The sequence below is a fragment of the Salvelinus sp. IW2-2015 genome, linkage group LG13 (assembly GCF_002910315.2).
Source record: "Salvelinus sp. IW2-2015 linkage group LG13, ASM291031v2, whole genome shotgun sequence".
In the NCBI taxonomy this organism is placed as follows: domain Eukaryota; kingdom Metazoa; phylum Chordata; class Actinopteri; order Salmoniformes; family Salmonidae; genus Salvelinus; species Salvelinus sp. IW2-2015.
Window position 1 is genome coordinate 43,130,768 of NC_036853.1, and position 22,195 is coordinate 43,152,962.

Below are 22,195 nucleotides of genomic sequence, written 5' to 3' on the forward strand. Positions count from 1 at the left end.
AACTTGCAGGTGCCTTGGTGGAAGAGTGGGGTAGCATCTCACAGCAAGAACTGGCAAATCTGGTGCAGTCCATGAGGAGGAGATGCACTGCAGTACTTAATGCATCTGGTGGCCACACCAGATACTGACTGTTACTTTTGATTTTGACTCCCCTTTGTTCAGGGACACATTATTCAATTTCTGTTAGTCACATGTCTGTGGAACTTGTTCAATTTATGTCTCAGTTGTTGAATCTTGTCATGTTCATACAAATATTACACTTGCTGTTTGCTGAAAATAAACGCAGTTGACAGCGAGAGAACGTTTCTTTTTTTGCTGAGTTTAGCACCCAGGAAAAGGTTGCTGTTGGGGAGACTTGATAACTGTGGGGTCACTGCAGAGACCAAAAAGAAAGGATGGACGAGAGTGGCCAAGTCTGTCTCTGCCGTTGGGGGTATGGCAAGAGACAGTGACGCCGTAAAAAGGAAGTGGTCCGACATCAAGTCGGCTGCTAAGAAGAAGGGAGCTGAGAGACCATTCATGAGGACCTGCTGGAGGAGAAGGTGTCGTCCATCATAGAGATGGTGGTAGAGGGACTGTGCGACCGGTAAGTTAATTAGCTACGTTAGCTAGCTAAAKTGTAAAGACATTATAGCCAACATAGCTAACGACGTAAATGTTAGCTAAGCTAGCCTAGTTCTTCTTTGCAAATTGACAACATAGCGCTAGCTTTTTAACACTTCTAGAATATGGTAGTATATTGTAAATTACTAGCTAGCTAGATAATGCGTGTTTAATTTGTATTCTTGCTGTATTTAAATATCCGGTAGCCAACTCTGTCTGTGGCGCAAGAAAACGTTTATTGTCACAAAAGTATCCATTTCCAAGAAGAAATTCTAAAGCATTATTTTCATGAATCCCATTCCTTCTTTCTTTATTTCTTAGGGAGAAACTTAGGAAAAACCTTGTTAAGAACATTTCCAATAATTTTATTGAGGAATAGCAATGTTTCGTAACTTTCTTCTTAAGACTATAGTTAAGGAAAAAATGGCACTTAAGAAGAAATTTCTTCTTAAGAAGGTTTTGTGAATCCGGCCCCAGGACCTAACATAAGGACAGCTCAGAGTATGCTTTTCTGTACTTCTGAAATAGAATCAATTTTCTTCATATCATGCTTCTTTAGACCTGTCTAAAATAAATAATGGATTTATTGTGGTGTAGGCTATATAGCATGGATTTATTAGACTTTTTAAAATGTAGATGTTCCAAAGGTCTGCATCAGTGGCTTGTAGGCTATGTGTGGAAGCATCCAGATGCTAAATGTGTTTATATTAATTCACTGTCAATTACCGTGAGACCAACAGTTATTTGCTTGAAAATCACCAGCTGACGAACATTTGTGACAGCCACAACCCTACCTGGGGCTGTTTTTCATGGGTCGGGCTAGGCCCCGTAGTTCCAGTGAAGGGAAAGCTTAACGCTAAAGCATACAATGACATTCTATGCTTCCAACTTTGTGGCAATAGTTTGGGGAAGGCCTTTTCCTGTTTCAGCATGATAATGCCCCTGTGCACAAAGCGAGATCCATACCGAAATGGTTTGTTGAGATCGGTGTGGAAGAACTTGACTGTCTTGACTGATTGAGCCCTGACCTAAACCCCAACGAACACCTTTGGGATGAATGACTGCAAACTAGGCCTAATCTGCCAACATCAGTGTCTGAACGCACTAATGCTCTTGTGACTGAATGGTCCCCGCGGCAATGTTCCAACATCTATTGGAAGGTCTTCCCAGAAGACTGGAGGCTGTTATAACAGCAAACTCCATACTAATGTCCATGATTTTGGAATGAGATGTTCAACGAGCAGGTGTCCACGTACTTTTAGTCATGTAGTGAATCTAGCTGCTACAATATGCTCATATTTGCTATTTGTTGAGTCACCATGTGACTCTATACTTACTGAAACATTTCTAACAGAGCGAGGTACTCTGACTGGAAGAGTCGAGCCAGTTTAGCCTCCACCATGGTGACTGTGGACGCGTGGCTGATGCTCCCCTGGATATGATGAAACCTGTGTTAAGAAGAAGACATTGGCCTTGTCCGAATATCCGTTCTTGCATAAACAGTACGGCATTTTGGTTCTGCAAAAATATTCTGTTTTATAGTTTATGACATTTCAAAAATGTAATACCGGTATGCTTTGTGTTTGAAAACAACTGATAATCAGAGAAGGTGACGCACTGTACCAAAATGAACGAATGGAGTGCCTGGATACAGCACTTAGCTAAGTGCTGTATCCAGGCACTCCTCTTTGCCATATACTACCACAAACCTCCAAGGTGCCTTATTGCTTTTATAAACTGGTTACTGACATAAAAAGAACAGTATAGAAGTACTTTTGCATCATAACCGTGGTATATTGTTTGATATACACACAGCTGAAAAAAATGTTCTTTCAGCCAATCAGCAACCAGGACCCAAACTACCCAGTTTATGGTATGGGATATACAATATGATATCCGATATGATGCGATACATGATGCAATATTCAACACAAGATAGTGGGCACACTAGTTACAGGACTAAGACAAACACAACATAATTTGACACATGTTCATGGCATACAACACATCTTAACACACATAATTTCAATACATCTCGTCATATACAGAGTTGTTCTCTATGTATTGTCACTAGTTCCCACTGTTCAGTAGCCTGATGGCTGTACTCAAATGCAGCATAAAGGCACACCTGCAGGGTTAATGTGCCAATGAAACATGATGACAAACTATACTGAACAAAAATATAAATGCAACATGTAAAGTGTTGGTCCCATGTTTCATGAGCTGAAATAAAATATCCCAGAAATGTTCCATATGCACAAAAAGCGTATGTCTCTCAAATGTTGTACACAAATTTGTTTACATCCCTGTTAGTGAACATGTATCCTTTGCCAAGATAATCCATCCACCTGAAAGGTGTGGCATATCAAGAAGCTGATCATTACACAGGTGCACCTTGTGCTGGGGACAATAAAAGACCACTATGAAATGTGCAGTTTTGTCACACAACACAATACCATAGATGTCTCAAGTTGAGGGAGCATGCAATTGGCATGCTAACTGCAGGAATGTCCATCAGAGCTGTTGCCAGATAATTGAATATTAATTTATCTACCATAAGCCTTCTCCAACGTAAGTTTAGAGAATTTGCCACTATGTCCAACCGGACCGACAACCGCAGACCACGTGTAACCACGCCAGCCCGGGACCTCCACATCGTCTGACACTAGCAACCCAGACAGCTGATGAAACTGTGGGTTTGCACAATCAAAGAATTTCTGTACAAACTGTTAGAAACCATCTCATGGAAACTCATCTGCGTTCTCGTTGTCCTCACCGGGGTCTTGGCCTGACTGCAGTTCGGCATTGTAACTAACGTCAGTGGGCAAACGATCACCTTCGATGGACACTGGCATCGAAGTGTGCTCTTCACGGGTTTAAATTCCGGTGTCAACTGTAGATGGCGTCGTATGGGCGAGTGGTTTGCTGATGTCAACGTTGCGACTAGGTGAAAAATCTGTCGATGTTCTCTTGAGCAAGGCACTTAACCCTAATTGCGCCTGTAAGTTGCTCTGGGTAAGAGCATCTGCTAAATGACTCAAATGTAAATAAGTTACRGACAACAAACACAATTGCCTTTTATCGATGGCAATTTGATTGGACAGCGATACCATGACGAGATCCTGAGGCCCATTGTCGTGCCATTTATATGCCGCCATCACCTCATGTTTCAGCATGATAATGCAAGGATCTGTACACATTTCCTGGAAGCTGAAAATGTCCGGGCCACTATCACAGGCCCCTATCAACAGCCTGATCAACTCTATGCGAAGGAGGTGTGTCACACTACATGAGGCAAATGGTGGTCACACAAGATAGATTTCCTTATATGAACTGTAGCTCAGTAACATTTTAGAAATTGTTGCATGTTGCGTTTATGTTTCTATTCAGTGTACTTGTGTTGTGACCATAGATCCCTAACTCCAGTTTACAGGGTTCAACAACCCAACGTAAATACCCCAAAGCCCAAAGTACACAATGATATGTAAAACCCACCCATCAAGTCCTGTTCGCAAGTCTTATGTCAAGCAGCCCCCCAAACACACACATACACACGCACGCACACACACACTTCGCTTAATCTGGGTAGAGATAACCTCCGACATAGGACGGCTGACTTCTGTATGCTATCGTCGTGGTAACTCATCCCCGGGAAAGGGACTGTAAACTAAACTACGTTAATCTGTGCTAATGTTTGCTTGTCCCACTTTATCCAATTTAGGGTCCTTAATCAGGAAAGTAATACATTAGCCTCTGAATACCCTACTAGCTAGCATAGTGTAAACCTCTGCTGCCTTTTAAACATTTAAGCATAAATTGATAAGTGTGGCACAGAGGAAGGCTAGATGTGAGCGGGAGTACTCTGGGCACGTGTTACTGTAACATTTTAAGAGTCGCAGCTCAAGGGTGCTCTTCCAGAAGCCTTCGTAACTCGAACTCTAAACTACATGTAAAAGATACAATCTGTAACTTTGATTAAGTCCCCTCAGGGCATGAGGACGAAATACAAAATCAAATCACACATCCACAAACAAGAACAAACCAGTTCCATTGAACCAGTCAGTGGGTGAGTGCGTTGCCTAATAATGACATCACTGAAGGGTGTAAACTGGTTTTCTGGATAATGAGATGTCACATAAACAGATTGCAACCAGGTAAAGACATTCTGTGGTCGCTAATAATACAGTCGTGGCCAAAAGTTTTGAGAATGACACAAATATTAATTTCCACAAAGTTTGCTGCTTCAGTGTCTTTAGATATTTTTTGTCAGATGTTACTATGGAACACTGAAGTATAATTACAAGCATTTCATAAGTGTTAAAGGCTTTTATTGACAATTACATGAAGTTGATGCAGAGTCAATATTTGCAATATTTGCACCCAAAATATTTTGACCCTTCTTTTTCAAGACCTCTGCAATCCGCCCTGGCATGCTGTCAATTAACTTCTGGGCCACATCCTGACTGATGGCAGCCCATTCTTGCATAATCAATGCTTGGAGTTTGTCAGAATTTGTGGGGTTTTGTTTGTCCACCCACCTCTTGAGGATTGACCACAAGTTCTCAATGGGATTAAGGTCTTTGGAATTTCCTGGCCATGGACCCAAAATATCGATGTTTGTTCCCCGAGCCACTTAGTTATCACTTTTGCCTTAAGGCAAGGTGCTCCATCATGCTGGAAAAGGCATTGTTCGTCACCAAACTGTTCCTGGATGGTTGGGAGAAGTTGCTCTCGGATKATGTGTTGGTACCATTCTTTATTCATGGCTGTGTTCTTAGGCAAAATTGTGAGTGAGCCCACTCCCTTGGCTGAGAAGCAACCCCACAGATGAATGGTCTCAGGATGCTTTACTGTTGGCATGACACAGGACTGATGGTAGCGCTCACCTTGTCTTCTCCGGACAAGCTTTTTTTCCGGATGCCCCAAACAATCTGAAAGGGGATTCATCAGAAAAAATGACTTTACCCCAGTCCTCAGCAGTCCAATCCCTGTACCTTTTATAGAATATCAGTCTGTCCCTGATGTTTTTCCTGGAGAGAAGTGGCTTCTTTGCTGCCCTTCTTGACACCAGGCCATCCTCCAAAAGTCTTCGCCTCACTGTGCGTGCAGATGCACTCACACCTGCCTGCTGCCATTCCTGAGCAAGCTCTGTACTGGWGGTGCCCCGATCCCGCAGCTGAATCAACTTTAGGAGACAGTCCTGGCGCTTGCTGGACTTTCATGGGCGCCCTGAAGCCTTCTTCACAACAATTGAACCGCTCTCCTTGAAGTTCTTGATGATCCGATAAATGGTTGATTTAGGTGCAATCTTACTGGCAGCAATATCCTTGCCGGTGAAGCCCTTTTTGTGCAAAGCAATGATGATGGCACTTGTTTCCTTGTAGGTAACCATGGTTGACAGAGGAAGAACAATGATTCCAAGCACCACCCTCCTTTTGAAGCTTCCAGTCTGTTGTTCGAACTCAATCAGCATGACAGAGTGATCTCCAGCCTTGTCCTCGTCAACACTCACACCTGTGTTAACGAGATAATCACTGACATGATGTCAGCTGGTCCTATTGTGGCAGGGCTGAATTGCAGTGGAAATGTTTTTGGGGATTTAGTTCATTTGCATGGCAAAGAGGGACTTTGCAATTAATTGCAATTCATCTGATCACTCCTCATAACATTCTGGAGTATATGCAAATTGCCATCATACAAACTGAGGCAGCAGACTTTGTGAAAATTAATATTTGTGTCATTCTCAAAAGTTTTGGCCACGACTGTACGTGAAGCATTCAAGCCCCCTGGTTTGAATCCAGGCTGTATGACAACCGGCTGTGATTGGGAGACCCATAGGGCGGTGCACAACTGGCCCAGTCGTCCGGGTTTGGCCGGTGTAGGCCGTCATTGTAAATAAGAATTTGTTCTTAACTGACTTGCCTAGTTAAATAAATAAAAAACAGTTTACAACTGGACAACAATGTCACAAAAAAACTTCAAGGATACAACCAGTTTTGCCCATTGGATTGTAACTGTCTGGCTGTGACCTCTGACCTGTGTTGTGGGTTGGATAGGATCCTGTGTGTGACCCCTTCCTCGCTGCGGTCCTGAAACATGCGGAGGAACTCTGGGTAATGGATCACACCTGTCTTGTTGAGTCCCAGGCCACAGCGAGCCAAAAACAAGCCCACATGCTCCCTTTTTAGATTCAGGCCAAAGATCTTCAGCACCTGCAGAAACTCCTCCAGGCCCACCTAGACAAATGTCCCGGCAAACACACAGACCTAGTTTAAATAGTTTGAATTTCTTTATTTCTTTCTTCAGTTCAATACCAAGCCAATAGTTTGACTAAAAGTGAAACAATATTGAATCTTCACCTGTCTCCAATCCCTAGCTGTCAACAGACTCACCTTGCAGGTCTGGTCTGGATCCAGTTGGTCAAACTGGGATTTCATTCTCTGGACGCCCTCCCTAAACTTGTCCTTCAGCCACTTCTCCATGGCGATGGATACCCCACGCTCCTCCTCCGACTTCGACAGGGCCCTGGGTCTGGCTGAAAGCATAAGGCCATGATGGGTAAAGGAAAAATAGTGGTTTAGTATCAATGAGCAAACTGTAAAATGCCCCACTGGCACGCATAAATGATCATTTCAGCTACGGACACATGGCCCTCGAAATTTGAAGAATTTACATGTACCTAAACTTAACTAATAAATTAATTAAAGAATTTATTAATGAATAATTATTTAAGACAATAAGGCTTGTTTGCATGTGGAAAACCTACAGATTGCACCTTTAATGTCAGGGGAAATTGCSCCTTATTTCCCAACTGTGGATTGCATATTAAGCCAGTCATACCTTGGAGAGTAACAGCTTCAATATCATAGGGGTTATGAGGTACTCAGATTAGAAGAATATCCAACATCAATCACTTAAAATTATACATATTAATTTAGGGGACTTTGAATGGATTAAAGATGTAGAACTGTGCAGTATTTTATAAGGGTGAGGTGCCTTTGACTGGTATGATACTACAGTGCCCTCTATAGGTAACTCTTGGTCACAGCAATCACTAACTGTTTTTTCTCTCGATGTAATGTTTGATAATAGTACTGATAATATGGTCATTTAGCAGATGCTTCTATCCATGCAACATACGAAAGGGCCACCTACATTAAGTGTGTTACACTACGGGATTCAAAGGCACAACCCTGGTGTTGCAAGAGCCATGCTCCAACCCACTGAAACGTTGACAGATGTTTGTACATGCAATAGTTAATACTTACTTAAAAACGTAATACTTAAAGTGATGCTCCAGAACTTTTGTATAATTTCAGACAGCAGTTTTGAAAGTGGTGCTCACGAGCCAAAACGGGTTCCCGTTTTTTGTGTACTACGTCATCCAATTGTATACAATGTAATCCATTTAGTCTGATATGTTACGTCTACAACAACAAAAAAATGTCTGTGTGTGTGTGCAATTCATATGATATCTTATGAATTCAATTAGTAAAATATGTTACGAATTTGTTGTGCTTAAGATCCCGGACTGCATCTTTAAGTTTATGCAAAAACATAATACTTGAGTCAAAACTTTAGTAAGTACTGAAGTTTAAGTAACAACAAAATAAGAGACATTACCAAATGTGGTGAACAGCATCACATCTTTTGACTCATACCGTTTCTGATGGAATATGAAGAGATGCAGAATGTCTTTCCTTTGTTCTTACCTTTGGTGTCTTCACCATTGATAGAAGATGAAACTTGATGATCATTATTATCATTGGTGTCTGAGGTCTTTCTCTGGCTCAGTCCAAGTTTCCTTAGCAAACCTCTCACTTTCACGGCTCCAAGTCCTTCGCTGTCAAATCTGTTCATCAACATATTTTTCTAAAATCATACAATGAGGTGTACCACTACAGTTTTCCTCATACAATGCACACAGACAGTACATGAATACATAAAGGAAATACTGAACATGCATACATGTATATGGTGAACATTGGAATTGAAGTCACTCAGTATATGAAGTGGTTTGAATATATACAGTACCAGTCAAAAGTTGGGACACACCTACTCATTCAAGGGTTTTTCTTTATTTTTACTATTTTCTACATTGTAGAATAATAGTGAAGACATCAAAACTATGAAATAACTCATATTGAATCATGTAGTAACCAAAAAAGTGTTAAACAAATAAAAATATAGTTTAGATTTTAAATTCTTCAAAGTAGCCACCCTTTGCCTTGATGACAGCTTTGCACACTCTTGGCATTATCTAAACTATCTTCACCTGGAAAGCTTTTCCAACAGTCTTGAAGGAGTTCGCACATATTCTGAGCACTTGTTGGCTGCTTTTCCTTCACTCTGCGGTTCAACTGATCCCAAACCCTCTCAATTGGGTTGAGGTCGGGTGATTATGGAGGCCAGGTCATCTGATGCAGCGCTCCATCAATCTCCTTCTTGGTCAAATAGCTCTTATACAGCATGAAGTGTGTTGGGTCATTGTCCTGTTGAAAAACAATTGATAGTCCCACTAAGTGCAAACCAGATGGGATGGCGTATTGCTGCAGAATGCTGTGGTAGACATGCTGGTTAAGTGTGCCTTGAATTGTAAATAAATCACAGACAGTGTCACCAGCAAAGCACCCCCCACCATCCCACCTCCTCCTCCATGCTTCACGGTGGGAACCACACATGCGGCGATCATCCATTCACCTACTCTGCGTCTCACAAAGACACGACGGTTGGAACCAAAAATCTCAAATTTGGACTCATCAAACCAAAGGACAGATTTCCACCTGTCTAATGTCCATTGCTGGTGTTTCTTGGCCCAATCAAGTCTCTTCTTATTATTGGTGTCCTTTAATAGTGGTTTCTTTGCAGCAATTCGACCATGAAGACCTAAGTCTCCTCTAAACAGTTGATGTTGAGGTGTCTGTTACTTGAACTCCATGAAGCATTTATTTGGGCTGCAATTTCTGAAGCTGGAAACTCTAATGAACTTATCCTCTGCAGCAGAGGTAACTCTAGGTCTTCCTTTCCTGTGACGGTCCTCATGTGAGCCAGTTTCATAATAGCACTTTATGGTTTTTGCGACTGCACTTGAAGAAACTTTCAAAGTTCTTGAAATGTTCCGGATTGACTGACCTTCATGTCTCAAAGTAATGATGGACTTATGTTTATCTTTGCTTATTTGAGCTGTTCTTGCCATAATATGGACTTAGCCCTATTTGGTAAAAGACCATCTTCTGTATACCACCCCTACAGTACCTTGTCACAACACAACTGATTGACTCAAACGCATTAAGAAGGAAAGAAATACACAAATTAACTTTTAACATGGCACACCTGTTAATTGAAATGCATTCCAGGTGACTACCTCATTAAGCTGGTTGAGAGAATGCCAGGAGTGTGCAAAGCTGTCATCAAGGCAAAGGATTTATTTCCAGGCCTACCTTCAAATTCAGTGCCTCTTTGCTTGACATCATGGGAAAATCAAAAGAAATCACCCAAGACCTCAGAAAAAATTGTAGAAATCCACAAGTCTGGTTGATCCTTGGGAGCAATTTCCGAACGCCTGAAGGTACCACGTTCATCTGTACAAACAATAGTACACAAGTATAAACACCATGGAACCACGCAGCCGTCATACTGCTCAGGAAGGAGACGCGTTCTGTCTCCTAGAGATTAATGTACTTTGGTGCAAAAAGTGCAAATCAATCCCAGAACAACAGCAAAGGACCTTGTGAAGATGCTGGAGGAAACGGGTACAAAAGTATCTATATCCACAGTAAAACGAGTCCTATATCKACATAACCTGAAAGGCCGCTCAGCAAGGAAGAAGCCACTGCTCCAAAACCATCATAAAAAAGCCAGACTACGGTTTGCAACTGCACATGGGGACAAAGATTGTACTTTTTKGAGAAATGTCCTCTGGTCTGATGAAACAAGAATATAATTGTTTGGCCATAATGACCATCGTTATGTTTGGAGGAAAAAGGGGGAGTCTTGCAAGCCGAAGAACACCATCCCAACCGTGAAGCACGGGGGAGGCAACATCATGTTGTGGGGTTGCTTTGCTGCAGGAGGGACTGGTGCACTTCACAAAATAGATGGCATCATGAGGGAGGAAAAGTATGTGGATATATTGAAGCAACATCTCAAGACATCAGTCAGGAAGTTAAAGCTTGGTCGCAAATGGGTCTTCCAAATGGACAATGACCCCAAGTATACTTCCAAAGTTATGGCAAAATGGCTTAAGGACAACAAAGTCAAGATATTGGAGTGGCCATCACAAAGCCCTGATCTCAATCCCATAGAAGATGTGTGGGCAGAACTGGAAAAGTGTGTGTGAGCAAGGAAGCCTACAAACCTGATTCAGTTACACCAGGAGGAATGGGCCAAAATTCACCCAACTTATTGTGGGAAGCTTGTGGAAGGCTACCCAAAATGTTTGACCCAAGTTAAACAATTTAAAAGAAATGCTACCAAATACTAATTGAGTGTATATAAACTTCTGACCCACTGGGAATGTGATGAAAGAAATAAAAGCTGAAATAAATCATTCTCTCTACTATTATTCTGACATTTCACATTCTTAAAATAAAGTGGTGATCCTAACTGACCTAAGACAGGGAATTTTTACGAGGATTAAATGTCAGGAATTGTGAAAGACTGAGTTTAAATGTATTTGGCTAAAGTGTATGTAAACTCCCGACTTCAACTGTATATATTTATTGTTTTACATTTTCAATAAATTACTTCACCTTTTCAGCTTTTTTAGGGAAATTTGATTTGACTTCAATTTGATTTGACTTCAACTCTGATGCACATACTTAAATGCAGAAAATGCAGTAGATAATGTTTAACGTTTCAAAAATCATCATTACTTATGTACCACATCGTATTATTCATAAATTACTTATACATATATAGAGAGAGATTTTGAGGGGGAAAACACACTTCTTCCAAAGCTTCTCAAACTCCCGGTCCTCTAAGTTGAGGCCCAACTGTGCAAGACATCTCTTCAGCTCTGGAGCTACAATCAAACTGGTCCTCTGTAGGTCTAGCTCTGTGGGACGTGACTCTATGACCTCCAGGAACCTGTGGTGGGGAGATCCACATCATTTACATTTTAGTCAGCTGTAAGCAGATGCTCTTGTCTAGCTATCTTTGGTCTAGCATTCAGCTAAGGAAAGTGAAAATGTTTCTGTGACATTCAGATGTGTGTGTGTGTTTGGATTCATGATGACTATTTAGGCACCAAACATTGCAGATTCTTGGTTGCATTCATATTGCAGATATACAGTACGATCTCTATTAACAAAGACTGCTTCTTTGTTTTCCAAATGTCACTCCAATTAAGTAGTCATATCCAAATATTCAATCATTTTTAGACTTGCATAGACTTCATATGTGGTGACCAAAAAGTAGATTTTTGGGAAATTTGACACTAATACTTTGTAAATGTTAAGGAGATAGATTGGGGGTAAGGCCCTGCGATAGACTAGTGTTCTGTCCAGGGGGTGTACTTGTACATCAAGCTGCCTCACGCTACATAAACAGATAGTTTCCATTTCCAATGAGCCATTCTGGCTCGCACAAATGCCTAGGCTTGTGCAAGGCTAGTTACTTTTACTTACTTTATAAATGTAGCCTAGTGTCCACAGGGTGGTTGCTAGTGTGACTGACTGACAGACATTTTCAAAAGATAACAATACTAGGACGCCTGCGGGTGAAAGCCTTATGGAAAGCGAGCAAAAAGTCCTGTCAATCAGACACATCAGTAAGGGGTAATGGGATTAAAGAGTTCACAACCATTTGACTCTCCCTCCCTCTCTCTTTCTTTTCTCTCTCTCTCTCATCCTTTCTGTGCTTCTCACTCCTCTCTTTTCCTGAGTTTTTCTTTCTTTCTCTCCCTCACCCTTTTCTCTTGCTCTCACCGTTTTATCTGTCCCTCTAACTCCTCTCTATTCCTGAGTTCCATTTCTCTCCACCCTCTTACTTTCTCTCTCCTCCTTTCAGTGGTGGAAAATGTACTCAATTGTCATTCTTGAATATAAGTAAAGATACCTCAAGTAAAGATGACTCAAGTAAAATTGTGTGAAAGTCACAGTAAAATACTACTTGTGTAAAAGTCTAAACGTATCTGGTTTTAAATGTACTTAAGTACAGTGGTGGAAAAAGTACTCAATTGTCATACTTGAGTAAAAGTAAAAGGTGAAAGTAAATAAAATTCCTTTTATTAAGCAAACCAGACTGCACATTTTTCTTGTTTTTTAAATGTAAGGACAGCCAGGGGCACACTCCAACACTCAGACATAATTTACAAGCACCTTATTTCTGCTTAGTGAGTCTGCCAGATCAGAGTCAGTAGGGATGACAACGTGTTATATTGATAGGTTTTTAAAGTGGACCATATTGCTGTCCTGCCTGACCATTTGATATGTAACTGGTACTTTCGGGTGTCAGGGAAAATGTATGGGAGCAAAATTACATATATTTTTTTCTAATTTGTTGGAGTAAAAGTAAAAGTTGTCAAAAATGTAAATAGTAAAGTAGAGTACACTTATTCCCAAAAACGACTTAAGTAGTACTTAGTTACTACTTAGTTACTTTACACGACTGCCTCTTTTTCATGCTGTTCTTTTTTTGGTCCCTCTTTCTCTTGTATTCCCTCCCTTTCAATCCCCTCCTGCTCTCTTTCCCTCACTCTTCCCTCTTTCTCTCCCTCTCCCACCCACCCCCTGTCTCTCACTCCCCCTCTCCCCTTCTCTTTGCTCCAACTGACTGGGAGTCTCCAGGTCTTCCTGATTGGTCACAGGGATTTCTGAACTGGTGGCTCTCAGGCCTTCTCAGCCTCCGCTGGAATGTGTTTATGTGTGTGTCTGTGTGTTTGTCTGTCTGTCCACCACAGCCGGTTTGCCAGTTTGCCCTGACAGGGGAGACACATACCTCCCCGGTCGAGAGCTGCTGATGACAAACTGTCTCTTGCGCATGCGCACACACCCACCCACACACACTCACACATATACACACACACACCATTTGACACCCCGACAATGGCACCAAAGAGAAGAGGTAAATACTTAAATAATCTCCATTCACTTGAGTCCTGTGGTTTTGGGCTCCCCTGTCGATGAAGAGGGAGTGTTTAAAGCATCCTACCAAGTTTGAACTGAGATTGCTCTAAAGCGAGAGAATTGCGTCAGCATTAACTTAAAACAGAAAGGGCCGTTTTGGATCTGCATTGTTTGAATCTAACTATCCAGGGGGTGAGTTTCCCGAAAGCTTTGTAGCTAACTCACCCTAAGCCTGCCTTTTGTCTAGAGTTATCTTTCCAGGGTTAGCCAATGCCCAGCCTTCTTTGACCCAGAGATTTCAGACCTGACGGTCTAGTAATGCCGTTTTTGGGGTTATGGTACAGTATCTGTCACAACCAATGTCACGATTTCACTATGTTGGAATTTAGACACTGCATTGCCAAGGCATTTCTAGGCTGGGGGGCGACAGTACTTCAGCTCTCAAAAGGCAATAGAGATGCTAACTTAACCATCCGCTCTACCTGTCTGACACTTGCAGATCTCAGCCATAACACACTCACACTTTCCTTAAAGTCTGAAGTACAACCCCGGCACAAGCATAGCATGACTTACAATATTTATACTTATAAAACAAACCACAAAATTGGGGGATAGATCACCTTTAACATTTCATTTAGATTGTAGCTTCCATCAATGTAAGTGTCTGCATAATGTCCAATCCCCATATATATTTTATATATATATATATATATATCAGTGCATTTGGAAAGTATTTAGAACCCTAGACCTTTTCCACATTTTGTTACGTTATAACCTTATTCTAAAATTTATTAAATAGTTTTTTCCCCTCATCAATCTACACAGAATACCCCGTAATGACAAAGTAACAAGATTTTTTAAATGTTTGCAAATGTATTAAAAATAAAAAACWGAAATATGACATTTACATAAGTATTCAGACTGTTTACTCAGTAGTTTGTGGAAATACCTTTGGCAGCGATTACAGCCTCATGTCACAACTTCCGCCGAAGTCGGTCCCTCTCCTTGTTCGGGCGGTGTTCGGCGGTTGACGTCACCGACCTTCTAGCCATCACTGATCCATTTTTCATTTTCCATTGGTTTTGTCTTGTCTTCCATCACACCTGGTTCCAATCCCATAAATTACATGTTGTGTATTTAACCCTCTGTTTCCCCTCATGTCCTTGTCGGTGATTGTTTGTTGTATGTATTGGTGCTAGTAATGTTCTGGTGTGTGACGGGTTTTGCACCCTCTTATTTTATTTTATATATGTTGGTTTCCGGAGTTTTTGAATTTTTATTAAACTGCTCCGTTTATACCAAGTTCACTTTCCTGCGCCTGACTTCCCTGCCACCAGCACGCACCCTTTACACCTCAAGTCTTCTTGGGTACAACACTACGGGCTTGGCCCACCTGTATTTGGGGAATTTCTCTCATTCTTCTCTGCAGATCATCTCAAGATCTGTCAGGTTGGATGGGGAGCGTCACACCAGTTTGAGGTCCTAAGCGCTGTGAGCGCTGTGGAGCACCATTCATCTTTCCCTCAATCCTGACTAGTCTTCCAGTCCCTGCGCTGAAAAACATCCCACAGCATGATGCTGCCACCACCATGCTTCACCGTAGAGATGGTATTGGCCAGGTGATGAGCGGTGCCTGTTTTCCTCTAGACGTAACGCTTGGCATTCAGGCCAAAGATTTCAATCTTGGTTTCATCAGACCAGAGAATCTTGTTTCTCATGGTCTGAGTGTCCTTTGGGTGCCTTTTGGCAAACTCCAAGCAGCCGTCACGTGCCTTTTACTGAGGAGTGGCTTCCGTCTGGCCACTATACCATAAAGGCCTGATTGGTGGAGTGCTGCAGAGATGGKCCTTCTGGAAGGTTGTCCCTCCTCCACAAAGGAACTCTGGAGCTCTGTCAGAGTGACCATCGGGTTCTTGGTCACCTCCCTGACCACGGCCCTTGTCCCCAATTGCTCAGTTTGGCCGGACGGCCAGCTCTAGGAAGACTCTTGGTGGTTCCAAACTTCTTCCATTTAAGAATGATGGCGGCCGCTGTGTTCATGGTGACCTTCAATGCTGCAGACATTTTTTGGTACCTTTCCCCAGATCTGTGCCTCGACACAATCCTGTCTCGGAGCTCTACGGACAATTCCTTCGACCTCATGGCTTGGTTTCTGCTCTGACATGCCCTGTCAACTGTGTGACCTTATATAGACAGGTGTGTGCCTTTCCAAATCCAATCTAATGAATTTACCTCAGGTGGACTCCAATCAAGTTGTGGAAACATCTCAAGGATGATCAATGGAAACAGGATGCACCTGAGCTCAATTTCGAGTCTCGTGGCAAAGGGTCTGAATACTTATGTAAATAAGGTATTTCCGTTTTTTTATTTCTAAAAACCTGTTTTTGTTATGTTATTATGGGGCATTGTGTTTAGATTCGTGAGGAAAAAAACATAATTCCATCAATTTTAGAATATAAAATGTATTTATACATTTTCCTTTCTTATGTTCTCCTAACCCTACCACCCCTCCCCTAATGGAGTAAACTAATGGACAACAACAGTTAGGCTTCTACTTCCATCTTTTACATACTATATACATTTTACCTTTCTATTCTCATAGCTTCTACAGATTGTAAATGAAAGATAAAATGTTTTTCTAAAAGTATTATTATATTGTTGATCAATTGACTATGACTTTTCAAATCCCCCAGCATTGCTATTTGCAGAGTTAGCTCCAGGTAAATGTTGCAATTCTTCAGCCATTCCTGAACCTGCAACCAAAAACAAGCTACATATGGACAGTACCAAAACAAATATTCGAATGATTCTGTCTCTTCACAGCAAAATCTTCAGAGCTGGGATGGTTGTATCCCCCATATATATAACATTATATTGGTTGCAAGAATTTTGGATAATCATTTAAATTGGAAAATTCAAAGTTTTGAATCCGGCATCGTTTCACAATATTTAGGGGATGGGTGTCCTCAATCCAGACTTACCTGTTCTGGGCCTGTCCCCGCAATAGGGATAGGGTCTGGGAGGCTGTGACTTTAGCTGGAGCAAGGAGTGGGGCTGTGCTGGGGTCCTGGGTGGGATTAAACCAAGCGGCTGGTCCACCTGCTCCAGACTCTCTTATGGCCTCCCACAGCTCCTCAAAGCTAATCGCTGCCTTCTTCGACAAATGCAGTCTGGAGGATTCAAAAAGGTTATGTTTTACTGTATGGTTCAGTCCAGTGATGGAGTTAACTGCAGGGATGAATTKAGATTATTTTAGATTTGATCAAATTTAAGAATTATTCATGGTTTTCTATGAGGAGTTTTGAGTTATGAATTTAGTTGAAATTGAATTGACCACAACCCAGGTTCATTGGTTTTGTTTTTAGATGACTCTATTACACATGGCAAGTTCATTGTAGGCTAGTTTCAGTGTTTCAGTGAATCAAACCAAACATCATCACACATGGTCAGATTTTAGAAAAGGAGTGTGCTAGACAAAACAAATATATATATATAGTACCAGTCAAAAGTTTGGACACACCTACTCATTCAAGTTTTTTTTTTATTTTTTTTTTACTATTTTCTACATAGAATAATAGTAAAGACATCAAAACTATGAAATAACACATATTGAATCATGTAGTAACCAAAAAAAAGTGTTAAACAAATCAAAATATATTTTATATTTCAGATTCTTCAAAGTAGCCACCCTTTGCCTCGATGACAGCCTTGCACACTCTTGGCATTCTGTCAACCAGCTTCATGAGATAGTCACCTGGAATGCATTTCAATTAACAGGTGTGCCTTGTTAACAGTTAATATGTGGAATTTCTTCCCTTCTTAATGCATTTGAGCCAATCAGTTGTGTTGTGACAAGGTAGGGGTGGTATACAGAAGATATACCTATTTGGTAAAAGACCAAGTCCATATTATGTCAAGAACAGTTCAAATAAGCAAAGAGAAACGACAGTCCATCATTACTTTGAGACATGAAGGTCAGACAACACAGAACATTTCAAGAACTTTGAAAGTTTCTTCAAGTGCAGTCGCAAAAACCATAAACCACAGGAAAGGAAGACCTAGAGTTACTTCTGCTGCAGAGGATAAGTTCATTAGAGTTACCAGCTTCAGAAATTGCAGCCCAAATAAATGCAATTTAAAATAAATGCCCTATTAGGTAAAAGACCAAATCCATATTATGGCAAGAACAGCTAATTGTATATATGTTTTGATTTGTTTAACACTTATTTGGTTACTACATGTTTCCATATGTGTTATTTCATAGTTATGATGTCTTCACTATTATTCTACAATGTAGAAAATAGTAAAAATAAAGAAAAACACTTGAATGAGTAGGTGTGTCCAAACTTTTGACTGGTACTACCAGATAGGTACAGTGAAATGTGTCGTTTCAAACAGTCAGCCATAGTAGGAGTTTATTATTTCTTTCWGTAAGGGAGCAAATTAGAGTCAAGTGCCTTTCTCAAGGGCACATCGTCATATTTTCCACGGTGTCAGCTCGGGTATTCGAACCAGCGAACTTTCGGTTACTGCCCCAACGCTCTACCCGCTAGGCTACCTGCAGCCCTATAGAGTCAAGACTTCTATTATGTTTGTTCTTTATACTGTCAACCTCGCTGACCCTTTTACCCAGCACTTTGCAACAAATGCATTTGAATGCACTATATTATTAAAATGTGATATTTATTAAGTTTGGTTGATGTACTAACCGGAGCAGCAACTGGCTGTACTGCTGCAGTGTGATGAATCTGCCCAGAAACTTGGTGAGGATCATCAGCAACACATCTCTGTGAGCATAGACAAGAGAGAGGGGAGGGATCAAGAAACCATATAGGATAAAGGACATCCTGTAGCTGTGTGTCTGTAGGTGTTAATGTATAGGGAGAAGATTTTGTGTAGATAATATAATTGTTTTAAGTGTGTGTGTGTGTGTGTGTGTGTGTGTGTGTGTGTGTGTGTGTGTGTGTGTGTGTGTGTGTGTGTGTGTGTGTGTGTGTGTACGTGTGCGTGTTAGTCAAAGCTTAACCTGTTGGCCAGTGCTTTTCCATCCGGATGGTTGTTCTTGAACATTCGTTGAAGGTTCAAGTGTCCTAACAATTGAATGTTCTGCCTTAGCTCGTGCTCAAGCTGGAGGTAGAACACAAAGATATCAATGCAGTAACTATAGCTCCCTCAGTCTATTCAGTGCATTCATTTGTTAATTCATTTGGTCAGTTGTTCATTCACTTTGTTAGTTCATTCAATACACCAATTAACCATCAGAACATGAAACATTTCGTAAAAATTCATTTTGACAGCTTTGACCATGTCAAAACAATAATGACTCAACATCTCACATCCAACAAAACAGAGGAAGCTAAGTGAAGTCCACTAGGAACTATGCTGATGTCATAGGCAGGCTAGCCCTTCCTGCTGGTAGGTTAGGACTTTGACTGACGTTCATCGTCTCTATTATCAAGGGACTTCTTCTGATCTAAGGAATAGCAAGGGAGGGGGTTTGGGTATTAAGATAACTGTTGTGGATCCCTTTTGACAGGCAGTATCCCTGACTGTCTGTGCATTTTTATGTTTGCCTTGGTGTGTGTGTCTATGTGTGCACACAGTAGGTGTACTCTGAACACTGCATTGTGCATGAGAGTACAGCATATTATGTACGACTGAACTGTATGTGTGTGTGCGCACTTGCATGCCTACGTGGGCGCATTTGTGCTTTGTCTTCACTATTATTCTACAATGTAGAAAATAGTAAAAATAAAGAAAAACACTTGGTTCCAGACAGAGCTAAACCTGGTCAGCTATGCCTGTCTGACATCTGCAGATCTCAGCCATAACACACTCACACTCAAAATGCTAATCTCTACCTCTCCCGCCTCTCCTCCCTGGGTATGCTGTGTTAACCATTCTTGACCAATGGGGATGAGGTTCTCTGGGTACCTATGGGTTTTCCCTCAGCATGGTCCAAGGACCCCACTGAACCCCCTTTCGTTACTCCGGACCCCAACTCCACATCATATCTGTGTCTGTTATTTAAACTAAGAACGAGACTGACTTTGATGTGGAAGGCGGGCAACACTGTCTGACTTCCTGCACAATCCTGCTGTTGTCGAGCTCATAGCTAAGAAGCTGTCTGTGGTCTTGGAATATATAATACGGATCAAATGGTCAGACTTAGACCTAAATCAAGCATTCCGTTGAGTGTTGAACAGGAATAAGCAACCTTGAAAAATGGAGAGAAGTTGAATAGGAGATGTCAGATGGAGTGAAATGTAGTGAAAAGAGGGGAAAAAGAGACCAAAAAACAGATGAAAGGAGAGAGGCGGAAAGAGGGATGGACAGTACCTGGTCCACTTGGATCCTGAGCTGGGCCTCGGGGCAGGAGGCTGCGGTAGTAGTTCTGGTAAGGATACTGGTTCTGCTGGTATTGGTTTGGCTGACGGTACTGGTTTGACTGGTGATGCTGGTACTGGTTATGCTGGTGACTCGGCTCCCCCTGCTCTCTGGTGCCACCCGCTGACCTATCCAAAGCACAACCACATTCACAGCATACCAGGATCATGACCACTCCTGATAAGTGCAAACTCTGTTTAATTGCATTGCAGTTCACCAGTCCTAATTTAAACACATTAATTATAATTATTTCTGGGTATCGGCATTCTCCCGTTTAGTGCACACAGTCACAAAGTCATTGTGGATTGCATTTAGGCTAGTCGATCTGATGGGATAGGTGTAAAAAATCTACCATTTTGAAGTCAGTTCAGGGAGTAATTTGAATTTATGAACATATTCTACTATTCCTTTCAGTTTATTGAGAAGTTATTGAAAATAGTTGCCCTTTTTTCCTATTATTGAATTGGAACTTTATCCCAATCCTGCAATCCAGCAGTTCATGGAATTTGTAATAACACTAGACATTGAGTTTTACTTTACATTTGCCATATTCGAAGAGATTTGACCTAGTAGTCTATCATATCTAGTGGTGTAAAAAGTACTTAAGTAAAAATACTTTAAAGCACTACTTAAGTTGTTTTTTGGGGTATCTGTACTTTACTTAGCTATTTAGATTTTTGCCAACTTTTACTTTTACTTCCCTACATTCCAAAAGAAAATAATGTACTTTTTACTCCATACATTTTCCCTGACACCCAAAAGTACTCGTTACATTTTGACAGGAAAATGGTCCAATTCCCAAACTTATCAAGAGAACATCTCTGGTCATCCCTACTGCCTCTGATCTGGCAGACTTACTAAACACAAATGCTTTGTTTGTAAATGATGTCTTAGTGTTGGGTGTGTCCCTGGCTATCAGTAAATATATATATATATATATATATATATATATATATATTAATATATATATATATAATATATATATATATATAATTGTGCCATCTGGTTTGCTTAATATAAGGAATTTGAAATGGTTAATAATTTTACTTGTACTTTTGATGCTAAAGTACATTTCAGCAAAATCCATTTACTTTTGATACTTAAGTATATTGAAAACCAAATACTTTTGACTTTTACTCAAGTTGTACTTTACTGGTTGACTTTCACTTTTACTTTAGTTATTTTCTATTAGGTATCTTTATTTTACTCAAGTATGAAAACGGAGTACTTTTCCCACCACTGATCATATCCACTTTTTAAAAAAGAAATTCCTCCAAAGATAATCAACAATTACCAACTCCAATAGCAGAAGCACCTGGCCAAACGTCGCACATTTTTTTTGTAGAAGGGCGCCACCACGTGGAGATTTGGACCAGAGAAACTGGTCTGGTGCTGTTTATGATACTGAAAGGAATTCGCGCACGTGTGTGTGTGTGTGTGTGTGTGGTTGTGTGTGTGTGTTGTGTGTGTGTGTGTGTGTGTGTGTGTGTGTGTGTGTGTGTGTGTGTGTGTGGTGTGAGAGAGAGACTATTCAACTTTGTTGCGCAGTATTTCTCCATCATATTATTCGTTTAGCTAGAGATCACATTGCAATAGGCTACTCACCAAAGATGGGCAGCCGTGGTTTAAACCGGATCAAGGGCTACTGAGACTTCGACTCCTTCGGGGATTGGCTGCGAGACCAGGCTGAAACGGCTCTGCTTCGGCGGAGAATTGTCATACGGATAACCTGTGGTTCTTCTTGTGTTTTGACCTCGGAACAAAAGTCGAGGCCCCCATCCCGCAACAGCGGCGGTACAACTTCGTCACTCCCAGCGTAATCTCTGGGAGTAGCCTCTGAGAGAGAGGGTTTCTGGGTTCTCTGAGTCTTGATAACGGGTGCTGAATGGCTGGTAGTCGAAGAGAAGCAACCGAGGACAGTCTAGACATTGTATCTGTCATACTTCAGGATAAAAACGGTCGCAAATGTCACATGGTGATGATAGCATAAAATAATCCTATTTAATTATATTCGTTATTATTTCGTCAGCCTATTCGTTATTAATGCTTCCTCCGATAGCTTATGCTACTCTATGCTGAAGTTCCTTCACTGCATACGACGGCAAAGGTCAACTTTTTGTGCCTCGTCTCCAACTCGA

The 22,195-nt window shown here is 41.2% G+C and overlaps 1 protein-coding gene across 1 annotated transcript; it reads right to left on the reverse strand.

Moving 5' to 3' along the window:
- Positions 1 to 6,380: 6,380 nt before the first annotated feature.
- Positions 6,381 to 22,195, reverse strand: LOC111971269 (EF-hand calcium-binding domain-containing protein 6). The gene is made up of 10 exons (XM_070446008.1): positions 21,663 to 22,195; positions 20,010 to 20,185; positions 18,697 to 18,797; positions 18,380 to 18,457; positions 16,652 to 16,840; positions 11,551 to 11,691; positions 8,316 to 8,455; positions 6,996 to 7,138; positions 6,640 to 6,839; positions 6,381 to 6,420 (listed from the first exon to the last, which is right to left on the reverse strand). Exons 3-10 carry the CDS (start codon positions 18,738 to 18,740, stop codon positions 6,381 to 6,383), a joined length of 975 nt encoding a protein of 324 aa, XP_070302109.1. The 5' UTR covers positions 18,741 to 18,797; positions 20,010 to 20,185; positions 21,663 to 22,195.